The sequence below is a fragment of the Amblyomma mixtum genome, chromosome 1, assembly GCF_055824585.1.
Source record: "Amblyomma mixtum isolate Tamu chromosome 1, ASM5582458v1, whole genome shotgun sequence".
Taxonomy (NCBI): Eukaryota; Metazoa; Arthropoda; class Arachnida; order Ixodida; family Ixodidae; genus Amblyomma; species Amblyomma mixtum.
In genome coordinates this window covers 139,508,790-139,529,416 of record NC_143012.1, presented here as the reverse complement: position 1 = coordinate 139,529,416, position 20,627 = coordinate 139,508,790, and the positions used below count along the sequence as shown (strand labels likewise).

General features: G+C 45.4%; 1 protein-coding gene across 1 annotated transcript in view; it reads left to right on the top strand.

Moving 5' to 3' along the window:
• LOC149367732 (CD9 antigen-like) overlaps positions 1–20,627 on the top strand; it is a 39,235-nt gene that overhangs the window by 1,956 nt on the left and 16,652 nt on the right. The window contains exons 2-3 of the mRNA XM_089557314.1: positions 17,435–17,632; positions 20,534–20,614. Of these exons, the coding sequence (XP_089413440.1) occupies positions 17,435–17,632; positions 20,534–20,614 (279 nt within the window). The remainder of the gene's footprint in view (positions 1–17,434; positions 17,633–20,533; positions 20,615–20,627) is intronic.

The following is a 20,627-nucleotide window of genomic DNA, read 5'->3' as shown; positions in this document are numbered from 1 at the left end:
AACAAGATATTCAGTGGGTAGGCTACCGGTTTTGTGAATAAAGTGGCCCTATTTTGTTCAGCTCTGCACCCGCTACTACGTTGCTCCTCTTTAAGCGCACCGAAGCACGCGTCACTGTCGGGAGGGCGAATGGTGAGTTCAATGGACGGTGACTGTTAGTTGTGGTTTAAAGGTGGTCTTCCGACGTGAGCAGTTTCATTAAGTGCAAAGCGGCAAAACGGAAATAGCGCAATTTAAAACGAGAATGCATGGAGGAACATTAAGGTCAAACGCTGATAATAAAACACGTGTTTCGATTCCTTTTGAGAAAAAATCTCTTCTGAAACACTGCAGCGTAGCTCAGCAGGCTAACAAGCGATCTAGAATGGGATGCATGAGGTCATTCAAGAAGCGATACGCATCTAGCTCTCGTTACACCGAGGTTACTTTTTTTTAACCTTTAGATATTTTTATTTTAAAAACTGTGAAAGATACGTCGGCGCGGTCTGTTGAGCGGAATTCTAGAACAGGGCGGACATTATGTTCCCCATTTGAAACAATAATTGAACGATTAATAAACTAAAATTAATCAATCAACTGTATTTATTCTTTAGGGACTAATTTATATTGCAAAATTGGTGACCACCAGTATCGAAGGTCAGCTGCGTTTTTAAATTTCTTAATCGTCAATGTGTTTTGAAATACCAAACGTAAAAACTGCACGTTTGAAAGCTCGTTGAGGGGTGGCTTTCTCTCTTTTCATATGTTTATATAATGGAGTCTCTCGTATTTTTATTCACCAAATAGAAGGGCAGTTGGTATATGTGATTATGTACATAAATTTAACTTGATTTCGACGACGCGTTTCTTGCTGCGCTTCAGGGACCTTGTGCAACTTTGCAAATGCAATGCAGTCGATGAATTACGATACATACAACTAGGGTTTCAAGTTATTTGGGTTAAAACAAAAAGACAACGAAAAACACGGCTAATAATTTTTAAATACGTTTTTTACCGAACAAGTTCATTATTATTCAGATGTTTGCCACAGCTTTCTAGCTATCAAGAATGAGTGAGTCAGTCACAAGAAAGCGTTATACAAGTAGTGATGCTGTGTTTGTTGGCGTATTGCTCCGGCCCACTAGACAAACGCCTTGCCCAGACCGAGAGGCTCCACTACCACGTCAGGCTTCGTCCACTAGCGTAGCGCCTTGTGCTCGATGACTGGCAACAGCTAATCAAAGCTGTTGCTTCAGATACTTTCGGATGACATGTAAGGACACTGACTACGTTTGTAACCGTTACAAGCCGCACACAACTCGAAACCGTGCACAAGCGTAAAAAAAAGTGTCATGTCTTGGTTTCCGGGGCACTTCAGCTGCATTTCCACTGCTGCCCTCATCATAACTCCAATCGGAAACTTTGCTTTTGTGGAGCGTGTGCAGCTTGCAGTGTTCATGCCGTGACTGAACGAGTGAGCAGTGAGTTACAAATAACAAATATACTAACATTAATCACAACCAGGTAAAGGCATTCCGACACCAAATTGACTCGACAGGAAGGCATCGTGCCACTTGCACAGATGAGCCAAGTGTATACAGGGTGTTTCACCTAAGACCTAAGACAGCCTGCTAGTTAGCACGCCTTAGCTGTATTCCAATGTACTTCACCGCTGAGAATGCTATGGCGAAAAAAGCGCTCTACTCACTAAATAAGCTTATATTTAAGATTGTGTAAAGTCTTAGGTATATGTGTATATGTGTGACTTGCCTGCTGCTTTCGCTTGTTTTTTTTTTTTCGTCCTTTGCTCCTTTTTTTTGCGCAACACTGAAAGAACGTCACTGAGCTGCAGCAGAGACAAGGACCAACCACGTAAGGAACAAAAGGCATGCGCAGCCCAGTTTTTAGAAATAACGTTTAGGTTTCTGTCTTCACTTCCACGCTGTTCATTGTTTTATGGCGATCGACAGTATTTCATATCCCTACCGTTCCTGTAACCGACCATCTATACTGACCATCTCTGTGTTAATTAGTTAAACAAGTCAAGATAAACTGTACTTGATTTTGGAGAGCACAGGGTTGCGACATAGATTATCGAAGAAAAGGTCACTTTTCCACGCGAAATATATATGCCGGAAAAAAAGAACAACGAAAGTTCGTTCTGAAATAAACATCAAGAGAGATCGCCAAATTTTCAATAAATAAAAAATGAAGAGTCCAACCCGCAAGTAAAGTTTCACACAAGTTCTTTATCTTCCTTCCTTGCACCAGAGGTGCCCCGCCGGAGACGGTTTGTTTAACTGGAAGACTGAAGCTTTTCTTCGCACCAGGGGTGCCCCGTCAGAGACGGTCTCAAGATGAGTTACGATGCAGGGATAACTGATAAGGCGAATACTTGAAGTTTATGTACAGATATTTACAATCACATACAAGTTAAGGCACTGGAGACATATTAGGCGGCAAAAAGAGAAACAACAAAAAGGTGGAACTAGTTAACACTAGGGGAGGCCCCTACTCGGCGTAGCCGAAGATGCATAGCCCCTGACCTTAGCTCAGAACCCTTTTTCCGGCTCCGGGGCCCGGTTTTAAAGCCCTAAAGGCCCGGCCCACATTTGGTAGCCACCAATCATGCTACCCTCTTCATACGATTGGCTCATCGAGAGCATGGCCAGCCCTCTAGCCTCCGTAGGGCAAAACACCCTCTCCATTGCAAAAAAAATAAAAACAAACACAAAACACACTCGTGCGAGCACGTGCCGTCCGTTTCCCCAAGTACCCTCGACTTTGGCGTCGTCCCGGATTAAGGGATTATCCGGCTTAAACGGGTAGTTACCGCTGTAACTGCCACTGCGAGCTCGGACCTGCATTCCAAGGCGATTTAGCCTTCCCAAGGCTGTTTAGTCGGCGCCTCTCCGGTACCCGTAGCGTCACCCAACTCGGGCCTTCGCTGCTCGCGGCTAGACGCGCTGTCGCCGGTTATTCCTCATCTCTTTTGCCCCCTCGTCACGGCGCCCTGACGCCGCTCCGTCCGGCAGTGCTTAATCCCCCCAGGAATCCTGCAGACTTTTCGAACGAGACGTTCGTCGCGAGCTTGTTTCGCATATCTGGTGTCCTCTATGGCGAGGGGATCAAGACAAGGGGGGGTCGACGTGTGGCGGCCCTTCAGCCACATAGCTTTCACCGCTCTTTTGCCTAGCCGGCGCGAGTCAGCCCCAAGGGGCGATGGACGCCCGAGCGGCCCGGCGCCTGCGCGCGCACGCATCGTTCCAAGAAATGTCATGTCCCGTCCCGTCGAGGGGGGGGGGGTCCATTGAAGACGGCAGCTGCGGGGCACTGAGAAAGAATTAGCGGTAGTAATGACCCCGCACGCACTACCGATCCCTTACACGCCCTTTCCAAGATTCTAAAAAGGGCTCAAATGGCCCTTTTAGAATTATAACAAAAGGGATCGGAGCCTGTCACGAAACCACCCTGCGGGTGACATAACATAAACAAAACGTACACATTCAAATGCGCGTTTCACACATTTAAATCCAGCGCATTGGCCGGAGTCCAAGCTGTCGCGCAGCGACCAGTTGCCCCAACAAAACCAAAAGCAAAATGCACACGGGCACCAATACAACATAAGCAAATTGCACAATTACACACAGTGGCATGCCTGCTGTGCGCCGTAAAACGCAGTCCATGTTGATAGGCTGTACCCAGTCCATCTGCATGCACACCGTCGTCCTGCTCGCGAACGAGCACACACACAGACACTCGCAACTGGAGCGTTCAGCAGCACTCGTACGATGTCCGTAGGTGGCCACGTGAGCCTCCTTAGTCGCACCGAGTGTCCCTGTGTGTATTCGAGCCGCTACACGTTAATCAACCCGATTAACGACAACGCCTGACGGTCGCTCAGCTCACTAGGCCGATGACGCCACAGGGCGAGAACTCAAAAGCTGCTGCCCTCCGGGATCGAAAACGTCCTGATCCTCGGTAGGTCCAAATACCTCACTATGCGACGCCCTCAAGGGAACGCTCTCTCCGGCGCACCAGTAAGAACAGCGTACTGCGTAAGGAGCGTAGCCCCTGACCCGTCCAAATATACCAGTACGGTCAGTCTTGCTACATTTGATTTGGCGATCTGTAGCGCGGAACGTACTGTTTCTCACACCGACTTTCAATCTGAAAGCCACGCCCTTGCCTCCCGCTACTTCGCCTCGCTTGGGGCTATTTGAACCGTTCCTGCAAGGGCAAACATTGAAATCGCCGCTCCCTACTTTACAGGCGCTTGCTGGCTCCGTAGCATCGTCTAACTCGCTGTCGCTTGACCCGAGCTTGCCTTGTGGCAAGTCGCCACGCATTCCCTTGTCCTCGAATGAAAGGCCTTTGCCATCAATAGCGCTACGGGGCACCTCATGCCCTATGCCCGACACAGTGTGCCGTTGCGGCAAAGCTAGCCTTCCTCCTTTCACTCGCTCGCCTATCTGACGTCTATCGTCGCTGGCCGTTTCATACTGAACGAAATGTCCTTTTTCGCAGCTTCCTTGAGTCCGAGTTTTTGTTCCTGGACTCGCGCCCTCGTCCCTGGTCTCATCTGGGGTAGAGCTAACCTGGGCGGATTGATCATCGGAGTGCGTGATCACCGCCTCTAATACCGCGGCGCTGCGTTCCATCAGGATACTTTGTTCACCTGAGATTCCGGTTTTGCAGAAATCTGGCTCTCCTTTTGCTTCTGCCTGGCAGTTTGATATGTCGGAGGTCACAACCTCCGTCACCGAGCCTGCAGGAATTTGATCGCTGTCCTGTTTGTTGTCGGACAGTTTTCTCTCGATTGCCCCCGGATGATCAGAACTTGGCTGCTCCTGTTCGTTGCTAGCCGCGTGTAGTGGCGGAAAAGCTGTGATATTTTCGCGCCCCTCAGGAATCTCGCCCTCACCTCCTGCCTTTTTTTCGGCCTTTTCGAACTACGAGGTGTTCCCGCATGCCGGCTGCTTGTTTACAGCCACCTGGCTGCTGCTTCCTTCACTTGTGCTCGGCGAGCACAAGCCTTTGCCTTCCAGCAAGGTCTGTCTGGACTCGGAGTAGTTTCCCCTGGCTAGTTCACTAGCCCTCCTAACCCCCTTGAGCTCAGCCAGCTCGAGCTCTAGCTGCTGGCGCTTTTCCTCTAACGCCTTCAAAACGGACTTAACGTCCTGAGGTTTTTCCTCGCGAAGCAGCGTCTTTCCGCCATTTACCTTTGCAAGTTTGGCCTCATAGTACGCCAAGCGCGCCTTCGCCAATTCTACTTGGCACCTCACATCTAGTGAAGGTCGGCATGGATAACCCTCCATACCGCCGTCTGTACCCCACAACAGTCCTACCGGCTCGAACACATGAACAGGGACGTGAACAATGCGACCAAGGAAACTCACGGTTTCGATGCGTCGATCCGCATTGCCAGCTTCCTTGTGTCGGAGTCCACCGCCACTTTCACCGCGCGCTGCGATGAGCTGTCGCACGCCGCTGTTCCTGTGCCCGCTGCTGTCGCCTTGCTTCGACCCGCAGGTGACCGTCGAGTTTCCGACTCGACGCGCTGCTTCTCCTGGTTGCCGTCTCTCCGCAGGTCCTTGCTCGAAAGCTGACCTGTTGCCTGGCCGTCGCCTTTTTCCCTGCCTTCAGTCTTCTTCCTGCGCCGTCTTCCAATGGCCGCAGGATCCTGTCGACTGCGCCAGTAAAGTTTCACACAAGTTCTTTATCTTCCTTCCTTGCACCAGAGGTGCCCCGCCGGAGACGGTTTGTTTAACTGGAAGACTGAAGCTTTTCTTCGCACCAGGGGTGCCCCGTCAGAGACGGTCTCAAGATGAGTTACGATGCAGGGATAACTGATAAGGCGAATACTTGAAGTTTATGTACAGATATTTACAATCACATACAAGTTAAGGCACTGGAGACATATTAGGCGGCAAAAAGAGAAACAACAAAAAGGTGGAACTAGTTAACACTAGGGGAGGCCCCTACTCGGCGTAGCCGAAGATGCATAGCACCTGACCTTAGCTCAGAACCCTTTTTCCGGCTCCGGGGACCGGTTTTAAAGCCCTAAAGGCCCGGCCCACATTTGGTAGCCACCAATCATGCTACCCTCTTCATACGATTGGCTCATCGAGAGCATGGCCAGCCCTCTAGCCTCCGTAGGGCAAAACACCCTCTCCATTGCAAAAAAAAATAAAAACAAACACAAAACACACTCGTGCGAGCACGTGCCGTCCGTTTCCCCAAGGACCCTCGACTTTGGCGTCGTCCCGGATTAAGGGATTATCGGGCTTGCATTCCAAGGCGATTTAGCCTTCCCAAGGCTGTTTAGTCGGCGCCTCTCCGGTACCCGTAGCGTCACCCAACTCGGGCCTTCGCTGCTCGCGGCTAGACGCGCTGTCGCCGGTTATTCCTCATCTCTTTTGCCCCCTCGTCACGGCGCCCTGACGCCACTCCGTCCGGCAGTGCTTAATCCCCCCAGGAATCCTGCAGACTTTTCGAACGAGACGTTCGTCGCGAGCTTGTTTCGCATATCTGGTGTCCTCTAAGACGAGGGGATCAAGACAAGGGGGGGTCGACGTGTGGCGGCCCTTCAGCCACATAGCTTTCACCGCTTTTTTGCCTAGTCGGCGCGAGTCAGCCCCAAGGGGCGATGGACGCCCGAGCGGCCCGGCGCCTGCGCGCGCACGCATCGTTCCAAGAAATGTCATTCTGCGCTTCCAGCGCACCCCACCGTCCCGTCCCGTCCCGTCCCGTCGAGGGGGGGGGTCCATTGAAGACGGCAGCTGCGGGGCACTGAGAAAGAATTAGCGGTAGTAATGACCCCGCACGCACTATCGATCCCTTACACCGCACATATAAGACAGATCCCACAGTCGTTTCTATCGCCCTTTCATGCCAGCATCACATGCTCGTTGTGTTTTGAGAAGGAAAGGGCTTTGAATTTATCCTTTTCTTTTGCTGTGCTTTTTCTTATACGTTCTGCAAGAATTATCTCTGCCGCGCCACCAAACAAAATTACTGTATGAATGGCCACTAGACGTCGTTCAAGCTTGAAACAAACGCCCACATCTGTTCGTGGTCCGCTGGACGCTGACCAAAGGGGCTCTTTGGGACAGCAAATATAGCGCCAACGAAACAAAGCGCGAAAGTGGGGTTCCGGCGTGTGCCGTTCGCTTTCTGGCGTGATGTCCTGTTTTTCAGGCTGCTTATCACAGCGGTATACTAGCATTGTGGTGTATTAGAGAATACCCAATGGATCCCCTTTTTTCTACAATTTTTTTAATCGTTAAGAGAGCAAGTAAGGAGAAAGTCATTGGGTGTCCTTTATACTCGTACGGAACAGAATCAAGATATGGACACTTGATGCGCGTCACAGGAAGCATAACATGATAACACGACACGGGCAAAACATGGTGGCGCCGGAACGTTGGTCGCGCGATTCTCCCCGAGCACCGCGATCCCGTAGAGCACTTTTGAGCACCAGGAAACGGATTTCACTCTACACTTAGATCCGCATACCTTTCCGACAGGTGGCTGCATGCCCTGCTTTCCAAATACTTGAGTACCTCGGTGAAAGGCAGTGGACGCGTCGGCACTCGCTTATCAGTGTCCGTGCGATGAGTCACATGTGAAGGAGCACCGAAAGGCGTAGGCTCCACTTGCTGCGCTGGCTGTATTTCGACCCAGAAAAAATACAAAAACGCGCGATTCTTAGGCTTGAGGTGCACTTTAGAGCACCCCGAATGGTGGGGAAAAACCAGGAGACATAAGCTGTGGGGTGTTCCACAGCTACCCGCCAATAGTTTAAAGCGAAAAATACAATATTGAAATGGGCACTGTTATGATAGCGTTTAGCATACCAACAGACTAAAGCACAAAAGGTTATCTTAAGCTTATTTTCTAGGGCTCGATTAAATTTCATAATGAACTTGACTGGACAGAACATCGCAAAATGTTTTGTTAGTCGACGTGCATATCGCATATACATCGTAGCCACGACGAACAGATAAGCCCAATTAAACTGTTGGATATATTGGTGTATGAATTGTTGAAGTGTAACGGCAAAATTTTCGGGAAACCTCAATGCTAAATAACGTGCAAAATTTGACCAACCGACTGGTGGTTTGTTTTGGTTGCGTGTTTTCTTTGTTGTAGTAATGCGTAAGGCTGCAGTGTACACGGGTGGCCCTGTTGAGGTCTCGTACAAGCGGTAAATTATTTAGCACTGATCTTTTTTTTTTTTTGTCATGATGTTTCGGTTTCAACAGCTTAGCGGGCTGTTCTGTGAATGCTCATTATAAGCCATGTGAGGCATAGAAACACTTTGACCTAATCGTTCTTTCTACATTTGGTATCATTCCAGGTCTTGAGGAAGACTGGCTTAAACATTGTTGGAAATTCAAAAAACGGAGCACAATTATATTGTGGTTTTTGCGCCTCACGTCCCCTTTACTGAACCTTGACGTCACAGCGATAATTCGGCTGTTGAAGCGAAAACAGCATGCCGGCAAAAACAAATGAAATATTTACCTGTCGCTGCTGAATACCTCTTGGTGACTGGAGCGTAGTAACGTCTTGCGCATCAGAGCAAAGAAGGTAAAATTGAAGGAAACATTTCGTCTCCATATCGCTTTAAGCTTGAGTGTTACTCGTTGTGCAGATCTCTTGAGAAATCAGCGCTGTGATATGCAGGTACAGCGCTTATTTTTTCCCCTACGGGTATGAAAGGATGCCAGCTATCTTTATGTTACCTCCTTCTCTGAAATCCTGAGTATGATAGCCTGCAAATAGCTCCCAGCCGCAAAGAATATTTCTGTCAAATAAACACGCATTACTTCAGCGTTGTCCTCAGGGAGGTTTTGTATAGTTAGTTAGTGATGGTATCATGCGCTATATGTTGCGCCCCCGTTCATTACATTTATTTAACATCAGCTTGTCCAACAGTGCATTTCCTGCACAGCTGCAGCTTAACTGAATTCATCATAATATGCAATTAAAACTTTTTTCACTATTTCTGGTGCATCTGGTTATCTTATGCTTACATGAAGCGTGAAAGGGATGAAACATGAAATTTAAGTTCAGCCCAAATCAAGTTGCTTCTTATGCTGCTGTGGTTACTAGCCCATATGCTACTTCTTCGATTCGCTGATGGTATTGCAATGCTAAATAACTAAGGGGACGAATTACAGACTATTATTGAATTACATCGAAGCAGACGGTTCAACCTGATCATTCACGGTGTTACTGAGCAACCTCGCGAAACAGAAGCTATGCTGAAAGACAAAGTAATCAATGAAGTTGTCGAGGAAAAGCTTCAAGTCAGCTGCCAATCTATCGGGTGCATTCATAGGTTTGGGCGTATGAACGACAAACGCCCTGTTATTCTCTATTTGCAGAATTTTGTAGAAAAAAAGACAATATTGGAAAATGTTACAAAGCTAGAAGGCTCAGAAGTATCAGTTCAGAATGATTATTCCCAGACTACGCTGAAGAAACGAAAACTGCTTTGGGATAGCAGGAAAGAAGACAGGGATAAAAAAAAAGATCATCCTTATTCATGACAAGCTAAAAGTAGATGAAGATATGTTTTTCTGGGGTAAATCACAAAATAAATGCATAAAGATAGTCTACTCGAATAAGAGAGCAGATCAGCAGATCTAGACATGACGAGATTTTCAAGATCAAAGCAAACATCGGGGCATAATAAACATTACCGCGCCTAGTTTATTTAATAAGACAGACATGCTCGAAATGACACTATTATGCCATGATCCGCACGTTGCAGTGATTACTGAGACATGGCTTCACAGTGATGTGAATGATGAGGACGTTCTCCCTCTTTCTTACACTGTATTTCGAAAACACAGGGAATGTGGGGTGGTGGAGTGGCTGTCCTAATTAAGAAACAAATTGAGGCCGTTTTTCAAGATGAAGTGCATGATATTGAATGGCTATGTGGGAAACTGTCCTGTTTGGGACACACTTTGTTTTATATGCTCTCTATGGGCCTCCTAGTTCTGAAGCCGACTACTTAACTAAACTAGAAAATAATATGTGAGAGTACTAAAACAGTAAAATTTTATTGATTTGCGACATCAACTTGCCAGGTGCGGATTGGGAACTTCTTTAGTGCCACGATGCTTCCACAAAGGAAGCCAACGTATTGTTTAAAAAAATGCTTACCCACAAGTAGTTCAGGACCCAACCAGCAAAGTGGGTTCCACGAATTCGTGGTTAGATTTGCTGTAGGTCCCTCGCAACATTGTGAATTTTACTCTCTCTGTGGAACAAGGGCTGTCTGACCACCACTCAGTTAGTGCTTCATTCCCTCTAGCACGGCAAACAAAAAATAAACACTCATCGCCACATTACATTAAAGATTACTCGCGTGCCAATGACGCATCTGCCTTTGAACATCTGGAAACCAGCCTTGTTGATTTCGATTATGTCAATGTTTCGCACTCTGGGGCCGTTTTAAAAAAACATGTTTGTATTGTATGAAAACTTGTACCAAGCAGGCAAAAAAAGGAAAGAAATGAAACCCCATGGATAACACGCAATATAATTTAAAATGAGGCGAAGGGTAAAGCGGCGCAAGAACAAACGCGCAGATCCTGAAATGCTCAAGGGATTGCTGCACAATCTAGCACGTACCTTAAGTGAGTCAAAAGGTTGTTTCTTCAACACATCCCTTCAAAACTTTATAAATACTGAGCCCAATAACTTTTGGAATTATATTAGTGAAAAAAGAAAGCAGCCCCACAAATCTTGGTGAACAACGCTACGGTATGTGATTCAAAGGCTATTGCTCAGCATTTTAGTATTTATTTTCAAATAACTGTTAACTGCTTACAGAGCGAAGTCCGAGATGCAAAAACTCGCTTCTTTGATTTGACGCTGCCTTCCTTCATGGCCCACAACCCTCATAAGTTTTGGCGCTACTTATCTGAAGAACAGTCAACTGGCTCCATCATTACAGATTTCAGTGACACCATAAGTAAACCTGATGACATTGCAAATGAATGAAATAAGTTTTTCCAATCCGTTTTCACCAGAACAGCCTCTCACGCTTCTCTACCCGCATACACAATCAAGGAACCCATGAAAGAACTAATCATTAGTGAAGTTGGAATCATTTCTCTTTTACAAACACTTGACACAAAAAAATCTCCGGGTCCTGATTCCATCTCAAACACATTTTTAGCCCGATACGCTGACTGGGTGTCTAAATACCTGCATAAAATTTACACAACATCTTTACAAACACTCGTAATTCCAGATGACTGGCGCTGTGCCAAAATAATTCCTATACACAAATCGGGTCCTAAAACTGAACTGAATAACTATCGTCCGATATCGTTAACAAGCACTAGTTGTAAAATGATAAAGCCATAATCTCATACCTAGAAAATAATAACCTCATTTATTAAAAACAACATGGTTTCAGAACAGGGCTTTCAACAGTAACGCAGTTTGCTGAAATTACTCATGACATCGCTAACACAATTAATGAAGGCTACCAGATAGATGCTATATTCTTAGACTTCTCTAAAGCGTTTGATATTGTTCCTCACGATGACCTTATAACAAAATTACTATCTTTTGGCATTGATCGCAACATTGTATCATGGATTTCCTGCTATTTGCAGAACAGAAAACAATGTGTTAAAATAGGTGAATACGTTTCGCAAAACCTGGACGTGTATTCGGGTGTACCCCAGAGATCAGTACTTGCGCCTCTTTTGTTCCTCATTTATATAAATGATATTCATTCCTGTGTTAGTTCATCGATCCAGCTTCGCCTTTTTGCAGACGATTGTGTCGTATATATAGCCGTAAAAAAATCTGACGAACAAATTCTCCTTAACAGTTCCCTAGAATCAATCCACGCTTGGTGTATGACCTGGGGAATGAAACTTAGCGCAGATAAGACCAAAAGCATCCCATTCACTAATAAGAAGCATCCTCTAAGTTTTACATACTTGGTGACATACAGGTTTAAAAATATGATCAGGTGAAGTATCTGGGGCTCATCCTAACATCTAACCTGCGGTGGGAGCCCTACATCAAATCCATTTGTTCTAAAGCTGCAGGTAAATTACATTATTTAAGGAGAAAGCTCCATAACACGCCGGCCCATATTAAACTCAGTGCCTATAAAACCCTTATAAGACCTACCCTAGAATACGCGGATATAGTCTGGAGCCCCCATTAAAAAAGTTTAATCAACAAATTAGAGCGCATCCAAAAACTAGCAGTGAGGTTTGTCTATTCAAAGTATTCACGCCAAACTAGCGCTACCAGTCTAATAGTTCAGTCAAATTTACAAAGCCTGTCACAGAGAAGAATCATTTCAAGATTAAAGTTTTTGTTCCAACTTCTTCACGGCCACTTCAAAATAGCCAATTCACAATACTTACACCCGCCATTCAAACACTCGTCTAGAACAAACCATAGTAAAATACTTCGTCAACCAGTCAGCCGTGTGAATGTCCACAGGTACTCCCTGTTTCCAGATGCTATATCACATTGGAATAAATTGCCTGAAGATGCGGTTAAGTGCACGTCCGTGGAACTATTTCTTAATTATATCAAAAAATTGACTTTTCTGTTTAATTCTCTTCTACTCTTTTTGTGTTTGGGTCAGAGAACATCTCTGTATTTTTTAATTTTTGTTTTTACTCTTTGATCAATGATACATTGTAAACACTCCTGCATGGGCCCGAAAAGGGCCTGCAGTATGTTCAAATAAATAAAATAAATAAAGTGTATTTTCTGCCCCGAGCACATTTATCGACAGCAGCCGAATGTATTATCCCGCCGAAGTGAATTTTATTACTTACCCTGGTGCCTTTTCCATGCTACTAAACCTGAAAACCAAAAACGAAAACGTACTGTGGCCCTCACAACATTCCAAACGCATTTATGCGACGTTATGCCGAAACTCTGGCTAAATTCCTTCCGATAATTTTTCGCGCTTCAATGTCAATAGGGAAAAGACATGATGACTGGAGGACAGCCCGGATTTTTTCCCGTTCATAAAAAAGGAGACCGTCTTCTTCTGCAGAACTGCCGTCTCATATCATTGACGTCCCTTACCTGCAAGCTATTAGAACATATAGTTGCACACTGCATGAACGAATATTTAGAAAAATATCTCGTGCTAACTAGCTTCCAGCACGGGTTCAGAAACTTATTTTTGATGGTAACACAGCTAGTTATTGTAATAAATGCATTAACTTCCTGTATAAATAATAAAGGCGAAAATGACGCAGTATATAAATATTTTATTAAGGCATTTGACAAATTTCTTGATGATAAACTAATTTTTAAAATAAAAGAAATGGACATTCCTGATACTTTGTAACATATGTATTACTGCATACTTAAAAGGCCGCAAACAGTTTGTTGAAGTGTATGGACAACGTTCGGGCTCTCTTCCAGTTTCATCTGTTTTGGGCCCTCTGCTTTTCCTTTTGTATGCCAATTGTATTGTTCAAATGGTTAACCCACCAGTGCACGTTCGATTATTCGCTGACGATTGTATTCTATACAGAGAAGTTACAAAAAAGGAAGATCAAATTGACCTGGACAACGCTTTGAACAGCGTTTTGAAATGATTCGACCAATGGGGCATGGTTCTGAATGCTGATAAAAGTGTTTATATGTCGATAACCCGCAAAACCATACGTCATGGCTACATATATAAATTAGGCTCTCTTCCTCTTCAACAAGTATCCAGCTACAAATACGTAGGGGTAACCATAAGTAGCAATATTTCGTTGAACTTGCACATAAACAATATCTGCTCTGATGTATTTCGAAAATTGTGCTGCTTAAGATATGAACTAAAAACTGCCCCTTCTAACAAAAAGCTAGTTTGTTATTCTTCAATAATTACACCTAAACTCTAATATGATGTATAGTGTGGGACCCGTATACTAAATCTAACGTAAAAAATCTGGAAAGAATACAGAGGAGAGCTGTCAGGTTTATTTTTAATAAATATGCAAGGACTGACTCCCCAACCACTTTAATGGAGATTAATAAAATTGAACCACTTGAACATCGGAGAAGAAGTCTTACGTTATTATTTATTTCTCTCTTATTACATAACAAACTTAGTTTGGATCCCTCATACGCTTAATTCCGGCACCAACCAGACAAACTCTTCAACACTATCACAGTTTTCTAACCCCTATATTCGCTAAAACAGACGCTTACAAGCTTTCGTTCTTTCCACGCACAATAACAGATTGAAATCAGCTAATTAAGCCTTTGCCCCGTGAGTTTCATCCAATTATTGCTATACTGTGCTGCATTTTTGTGGTTTGAATGACTTGTTCGCCCACCCTGCTTGAACACAGTGTCCATAGTATTTTTTAAATAAGTAAGTTATGTTCGAAGACATAGACAGGCAAAGTACAATGATTGCTCATAAAATTAATATTAAAAAACCTACACTACAATAAACAGCCTAAGTAATTTGCGATTCACCGATGACATTGCCTTGCTAAGTGACTCAGGAGATGAGCCGCAAAGCATGATTAATGAGTTAGACAGGCATGAGCAGAACGATGGGTCTTATAGTTTGCATGAAGAAACCAAAGTTATGTTCAGAAGTCTCGCAAGGGAACCGCAGTTAATAATTGGTAGAGAGGTATTGGAAGTGGCAAGGGAATACATCCACTTAGGGCAACTAGTGTCCGCTGGTCCGGATCGTGAGAGGGAAATAACTAGAAGGACAAGAATGGAGTGGAACGCGTATGGAAGGCTGTCTCAGATCATGAATGGCAGTTTACCAATATCCGTAAGTTAAGGAAATGTTAGGGACCTAAGCAAAGAAAAATTGTAGGTGTAACGTTAAGAGACCGGAGACGGGCAGAGTGGATGAGGGACAAGCCCGTGTTAATGACATTATAGTCGAAATGAAGAAGAAGATATGGGCTTCGGCAGGGCATGTAATGCGTAGGCCAGATATCCGATGGTCTTTAAGGGTTGCAGAAGCCTTTGTACTGCATAGTTGGCCGGATAGTGATGTGAAAAAGCTGAATAGCTTTAGTGCTCCTTTTTCATTATTCTTCATTCCCTCCTTCCACTGAATGTGGCATCTAAAGTAATTTTACAAGGCTTGTTAAGTGGACACGTTTGTTCTCCTTGGATGCCTGTGACTTGCTGCGTACAACGTAACTCGCTCTTATTTGGGTAGAACTGTCATTTTCCACTGCAGCTTCAAGCGTCGAGGCATGTGCCTAGATATGTATTTCTCGTCAGCTTACATCATAAGAAGTTGTACTGGCTGTCCCCACTTGTTGAAAACAAAAAGACACCTCTTATACCTGCGCTAGTAAACGTAGCAGAAATACGCGGTGTGGATGCAAGTGCCAGAATCATAGTTAAGCATAGAGTTTCTCAACGTTGCCTAGATGGAAAGCTGGCGCCACCATCTATGCAAGTTTTTTAAAGAGCACTTCATCCTCTGCGGGAATGCAGGGAAGACAAGATTCCGTCCTTGGCTAGTGTTGGCACAAAAACTTGGATTCTGTCTCGGAATCGGCTGCTGCGCCGCGGGGCTCTCATTTTAGCACAGATTAATTTATTTTAATAGTGCTCTTTTCACTTCAATAAATTGAACACTATTGTTAGAATTGCATGAAAACTTTCACAGGTCTTCTTTGACGCTTACTGCGGAAAGACTCGGATCATTATGGCTGAATCCACACTTCATGCCTAACAACAGACAAGCTCAACCCTTATAAGAATGGTCTATAGACAGTTTATAGACTTCTTATTGACTCTATTGACTTCCTATAGATATTTATTCTTGTCTATTCATAGTCTATAGACTGTCTATGGACCGAAGTCTACTAGAAGTGTGTGGCCATAAATCTATAGATTGTCTATAGACTGTCTATGGCATTTGTATTGCCTATAGACTGTTCTTTAGGATTTGTCTATAGACAGTCTATAGACTTTATAAACAGATGTCTATAGACACTCGATAGACTGTCTAAAACTTTTCTGTAAGGGAATACGAAACCTCATCTTCCCGGTATTTCTGCTTCCATCCGTGGTGGACGTAGTGTAGCGACGCCAGCTTTCTCTGTAGTTAATATCAAGAAAGTCTATGCAGTTACGGACTAAGGCGTCCGTCACCGCGTTTTTCTTGAGGGTTATTTTGCCTTCAAAAGCTGTATCTTTGTCTGAGGAATGGGGCGATTTCATTTCAATCACTTCTGTAGCCAACTGCTTCCTTCTAACGCAGTCTATCAATTTCTGCAAGCCAGTATTGCTTACTGACTTCCCCGCTGTGATGATTGGCATCAGCTATTTTGATTGCGTTCTGCGTATTGTGCCAGCTTAGACAAGCTTGATTTATTGTTACAAACGACCTTCGAGCACCCATTTATTTCCGAACATCAACAAATGTACACTGAAATCCAAATGTTTCATGAAAAGGCTCCTCTGAAATTATCCTTAATGTGAGAATTTTCGAGTATTTTTCGAGTCGAGAATTTTCACTCTTCTTTGCACCCAAATAGTGGCAGCTATTGCTTGGATGTCCTCTTCTGCGTGAGCGCCCGTTCCATGGCCCTCTCGAACTATACCTTAAGTCACATCAGAGTGCTTACATTTGCAAGGCGCAAACCGCCATTGTTACTAAACGACACAGTCATTGCTTAGGAGATGAACCCGAGAATTTTCACTTAGAATAGTATGCCAACACAGGCGCCATTTAAGACATGGAATTTAAAATTAAACTTTGGATTTGATTTTTCTAAAATTATACTACCACTTTACCTACTTTCCATACAAATATTTAAAGAGGAACGTTCCATGCATTTTACATACCCTATCTTTCGCTTGATCTAATTCACAAAAAAAACTATGATACACACACACACAAAAATTGGTCTATTTATTGTTCATTTTTGTCTCAAGCCTCGATAACTTCGGTTCCGCTTAACTTATTCCTTTTCTAGTATTATATGATAAACTGTCTGATGTGAGCGTGTCGTGAAATTAATGATTGTCCTTTATTCAGCTTTCATTATGATGTGAAAAATACATGAACTTTGTTAAAGGGCCAGCAATCTACCCCGCTCTATCGATGCCTCATTAGGCGAAATCATGTACTACGTTCACGGAGTGCCAACGCGGTGTCACATTACTTGTAATAGCGAGGCGAAGTCCTTGTCAAGAGAAGGGCGTCGCCTTTGCTGCGCATGTATGCCACAGTATGCCTGATCATTTTATTTAAAATAAATACCGCGCTGACGTGTATTGGTGTGACGCTGAGACGGACACGAGGCTCCCGGAATTGGGGCCTGTGTACTTCACTGTCGGACAGCCGATTTCTTCGCATTTCTACATTCTGCTTCCGTTCCTTTTGACGTTTTGTGCAACACTGCGCCTGCACGTCTGCATTTGTGCACTGACAATGCGTGATGCGCAGATGCTGGGTCTGGGCGTGCTCTCGGTGGGCATCTGGATCCGGTCGGACCCGGACTTCTGGGTGTACCAGGACAACCTTCCGCTGTCCAACTACTACAGTGCCTGCTATGTGGTCATGGCCGTCGGAGTCCTCCTGCTCGTGCTGGGCTTCATGGGTTGCTGCGCCGCCGCCATCGACAGCCCCTGCATGCTACTCACGGTGAGCGTAGTTTACCATCTTGTTGTCAGGGTGGAACCAGCGGAACACAGACGCAGGACAAGAAAAAGGAGGAACAAACACCACACCGCTGGACTTGAAACTGATTTATTGCCAAGAAAACCCACACATTTAAATGTTTCCCTGCGCAAGCGCGCACTCTGGACGATAGGATCGACGGCATTAAGATAAAAGAAAGTTATATTCTTTATCCGTGATAAAAACCGAGGGATCGCTGACACACGTCTGCTTGTTTTTTCTGATTAAAAACGCTTCCAGAATTTCACGCTCGCGTCTTGTTCTCCCCCGTCCGATAATGCTCGTGCGGTGAAGCAAAGGAGCACATCCTTTGCATACTTTGTGGTGTTTAAAAAATTGGGGAGATAAATCCGTTCTCCCCGTTTAAGCGCGGCTGACTCAGTTCAAAGCAGCACGGACCCCACCCCGTGGTTGCGAGCGCTGCCGAGCGCACGGCGACCACGTCGAGCCTTGCTCTGAGAGAACAAAGGAACGACACACTGGCTGACGCAAACAAGGCATTTATTGCTACAACAACAATAACGCCAGCTAGCAACAAAATGCACTGAGGAATCGAGGATGTCCGACTCACCAACACGGTTACGAGCGAACGTTCGCCCACGGTAGGGCAGGAGGAAAAACTCCGAGGCCGGACGGGACGAGCTGAGGGAAACATGTTTCCACACGAGGTCGCCCGCCGACGAAGAGCGGAGCCTTGCGCGTGAACGTCCACGCGCTTCCCCGATGCCGAGCAGGAGAGAAGCCGATTTTCCCCCGCGCGCGCAGTAAAACGCCATCCGTGGCGCTGGTGTCGCTGCGACGCGAGCGCCCTCCCCTGTTAAAGTAACCCAACTGAGAAGAGTGCGTTGCGGGGGAGCTAACCACAGTTGGGGTGCATTGCGGGAAAGCGAACCACGGGGAGGCGAGTGCATCCCCACAACCTTAACATGCAAGGCTAAATTGCTTCCAGTGCCTGAATTGAACGTTGTTCGGTGCTGCCTCAGATGTTGATTGATGCACCCCTCGGTTTGCCCGGTGTAGGTTTTCCCACAGGACAAAGGGATGCAGTACACCACCCCCACTTCACACGAAGGGAACCTCGTCTGGTGCTTGGTTTTGCAGGTCCCCTTTTTCTGCGGACCACCAGGAAATAAATAAGTTGCAAGTCCAGCGGTGTGGTGTGTGTTCCTCCTTTTTCTGGTCCTGCGTCTGTGTTCCGCTGGTTCCACCCTGATAACATTACGAACCAACTAGCCCAGCAATTTACGCTCTTGTCCATCTTGTCTTTCCCCGTCTCGCCAACAAGGTTACTGTGTGGTGCATCGGCGCTCAGGATAGCTAGGCCCTGCTGAGGACAACTGCAGGAAACTTTTGTTCAAAAAAAATCCGACAATAAGTGGCCCTCTCTGGCTATGTTAGTGTTTGCTCGATTGCGAAAGACGCATTTTTGTGGGGAAATTTGAACTCAAAAACGAAATACTTTGAAGTACTTTAATTAGAAAATTTTTCATCACCTAAAAATTGAAATTGACTAAGCTTAAGGACGGACTAGCCTGAAAAATCCGCGTGCAGAGAAATGTGCTGACAGCTGGTAAAATAGCCGATGGCGTTGATTTCTGTACTCCACTTTTATTAACTCTTTCGAGCACATAAAAATCAATGTTTAGCGAAACTAGTCCTCTTTGCCTGTAGAACTTTGTAAATTATCGATGTAGGCCAACTTATATTTTCCCTCCATGTTCTTTTGTAAGAAACTCTACAAGCGGTCACAACGATGCTGCGACAGTAGTTCGCGTAAATTACAGAATTATGCGGAGTATAAGTTTGACTCGTAGAACTGATATAACAAGAAAGCTAAGGTAATGTGCTCGTGAATACGTTGGAACATCATTGAACGAAATGCGGGAGACAACGAGAAACACACATGTATTTTGCGAAAGCTCGAGTTCAGCTAATTTATTACTGCGTAAGACCGTCTTAACTCATGCTTTGGCTCAATTATTGTTTCCGTCTAGAAGACAATTCAGCACACAACCAGTTAATCAGTGCTTGGCTAAACTACTGTTCTGGCGGAAACAGCACTTACCCTTGGCCATAAGTTAATATCGTCCTTTTAAATCACGCAATTAACATACGAAGTCATGGATTCCTTTTGTATGCGTGTCTGCTCTTCACTCTTTCCCCTCTTTTTTTTATTCGCTCAAATGTCCATAAGCTGCAGTCACGAGCTGCATGCATTTGTGCCTTATTAAACCAGGGAGGCAGCAGGAGAGCTCGCAGAAAAATGATTACGACGGTACAGACACCCACTATATCGAAAGAAATGCTTGGACGTAGGACTTACTGTAGTAAAGGCGTCAAGACGAGCATTACATTACTCTCTTTACTTCAGTGGGGATTCTAAAAAAGCGAACTCCTTCTACTTTATTTCAAACATCAGAAAAAGAAAAAAATTACAGCCGTTTACTCACAGGACACGAAAATGGATCAGCGCTAACGGGTGGCGCCACTGATGACTGCGATGCCTGACGGCCACTCCCTCTGGACAGCCCCTGAACAGGCACGAACAGCCGCAATAGCCTCTGAATGATTGGACGTATTCGTGCCTGAAGGAAAATGTGTTCGCCTCCGGTGCCAATTCGGTTAACCATGTTGGCCTTCACCAGAGGATAGAGTCCTGGGTAGAGTTGCTCTGCCTCCGAGCCGCCACATTTGTGTACATGTATGTAGTTGTGTATCTTTTTGCTGCGCAACGGTCGTGCAGACCAGACCGCAACGACGACAACGCGAAACAGGAGAGCTAGGGTTATACAGCTAGCGCTGTAGAAAGCGCTTACCCTTTTTACTTGCCATCTTGGTAGTGCAGCATCTCTCTTTCCCTCGCAGTACTTCATCGCCATGTTCGTGCTGCTCATCATGGAGTGCGCCGTGGCAGGGCTCGTCTGGAAGGTGGCTGACGGAGACCAGGTGAGCGAACTTC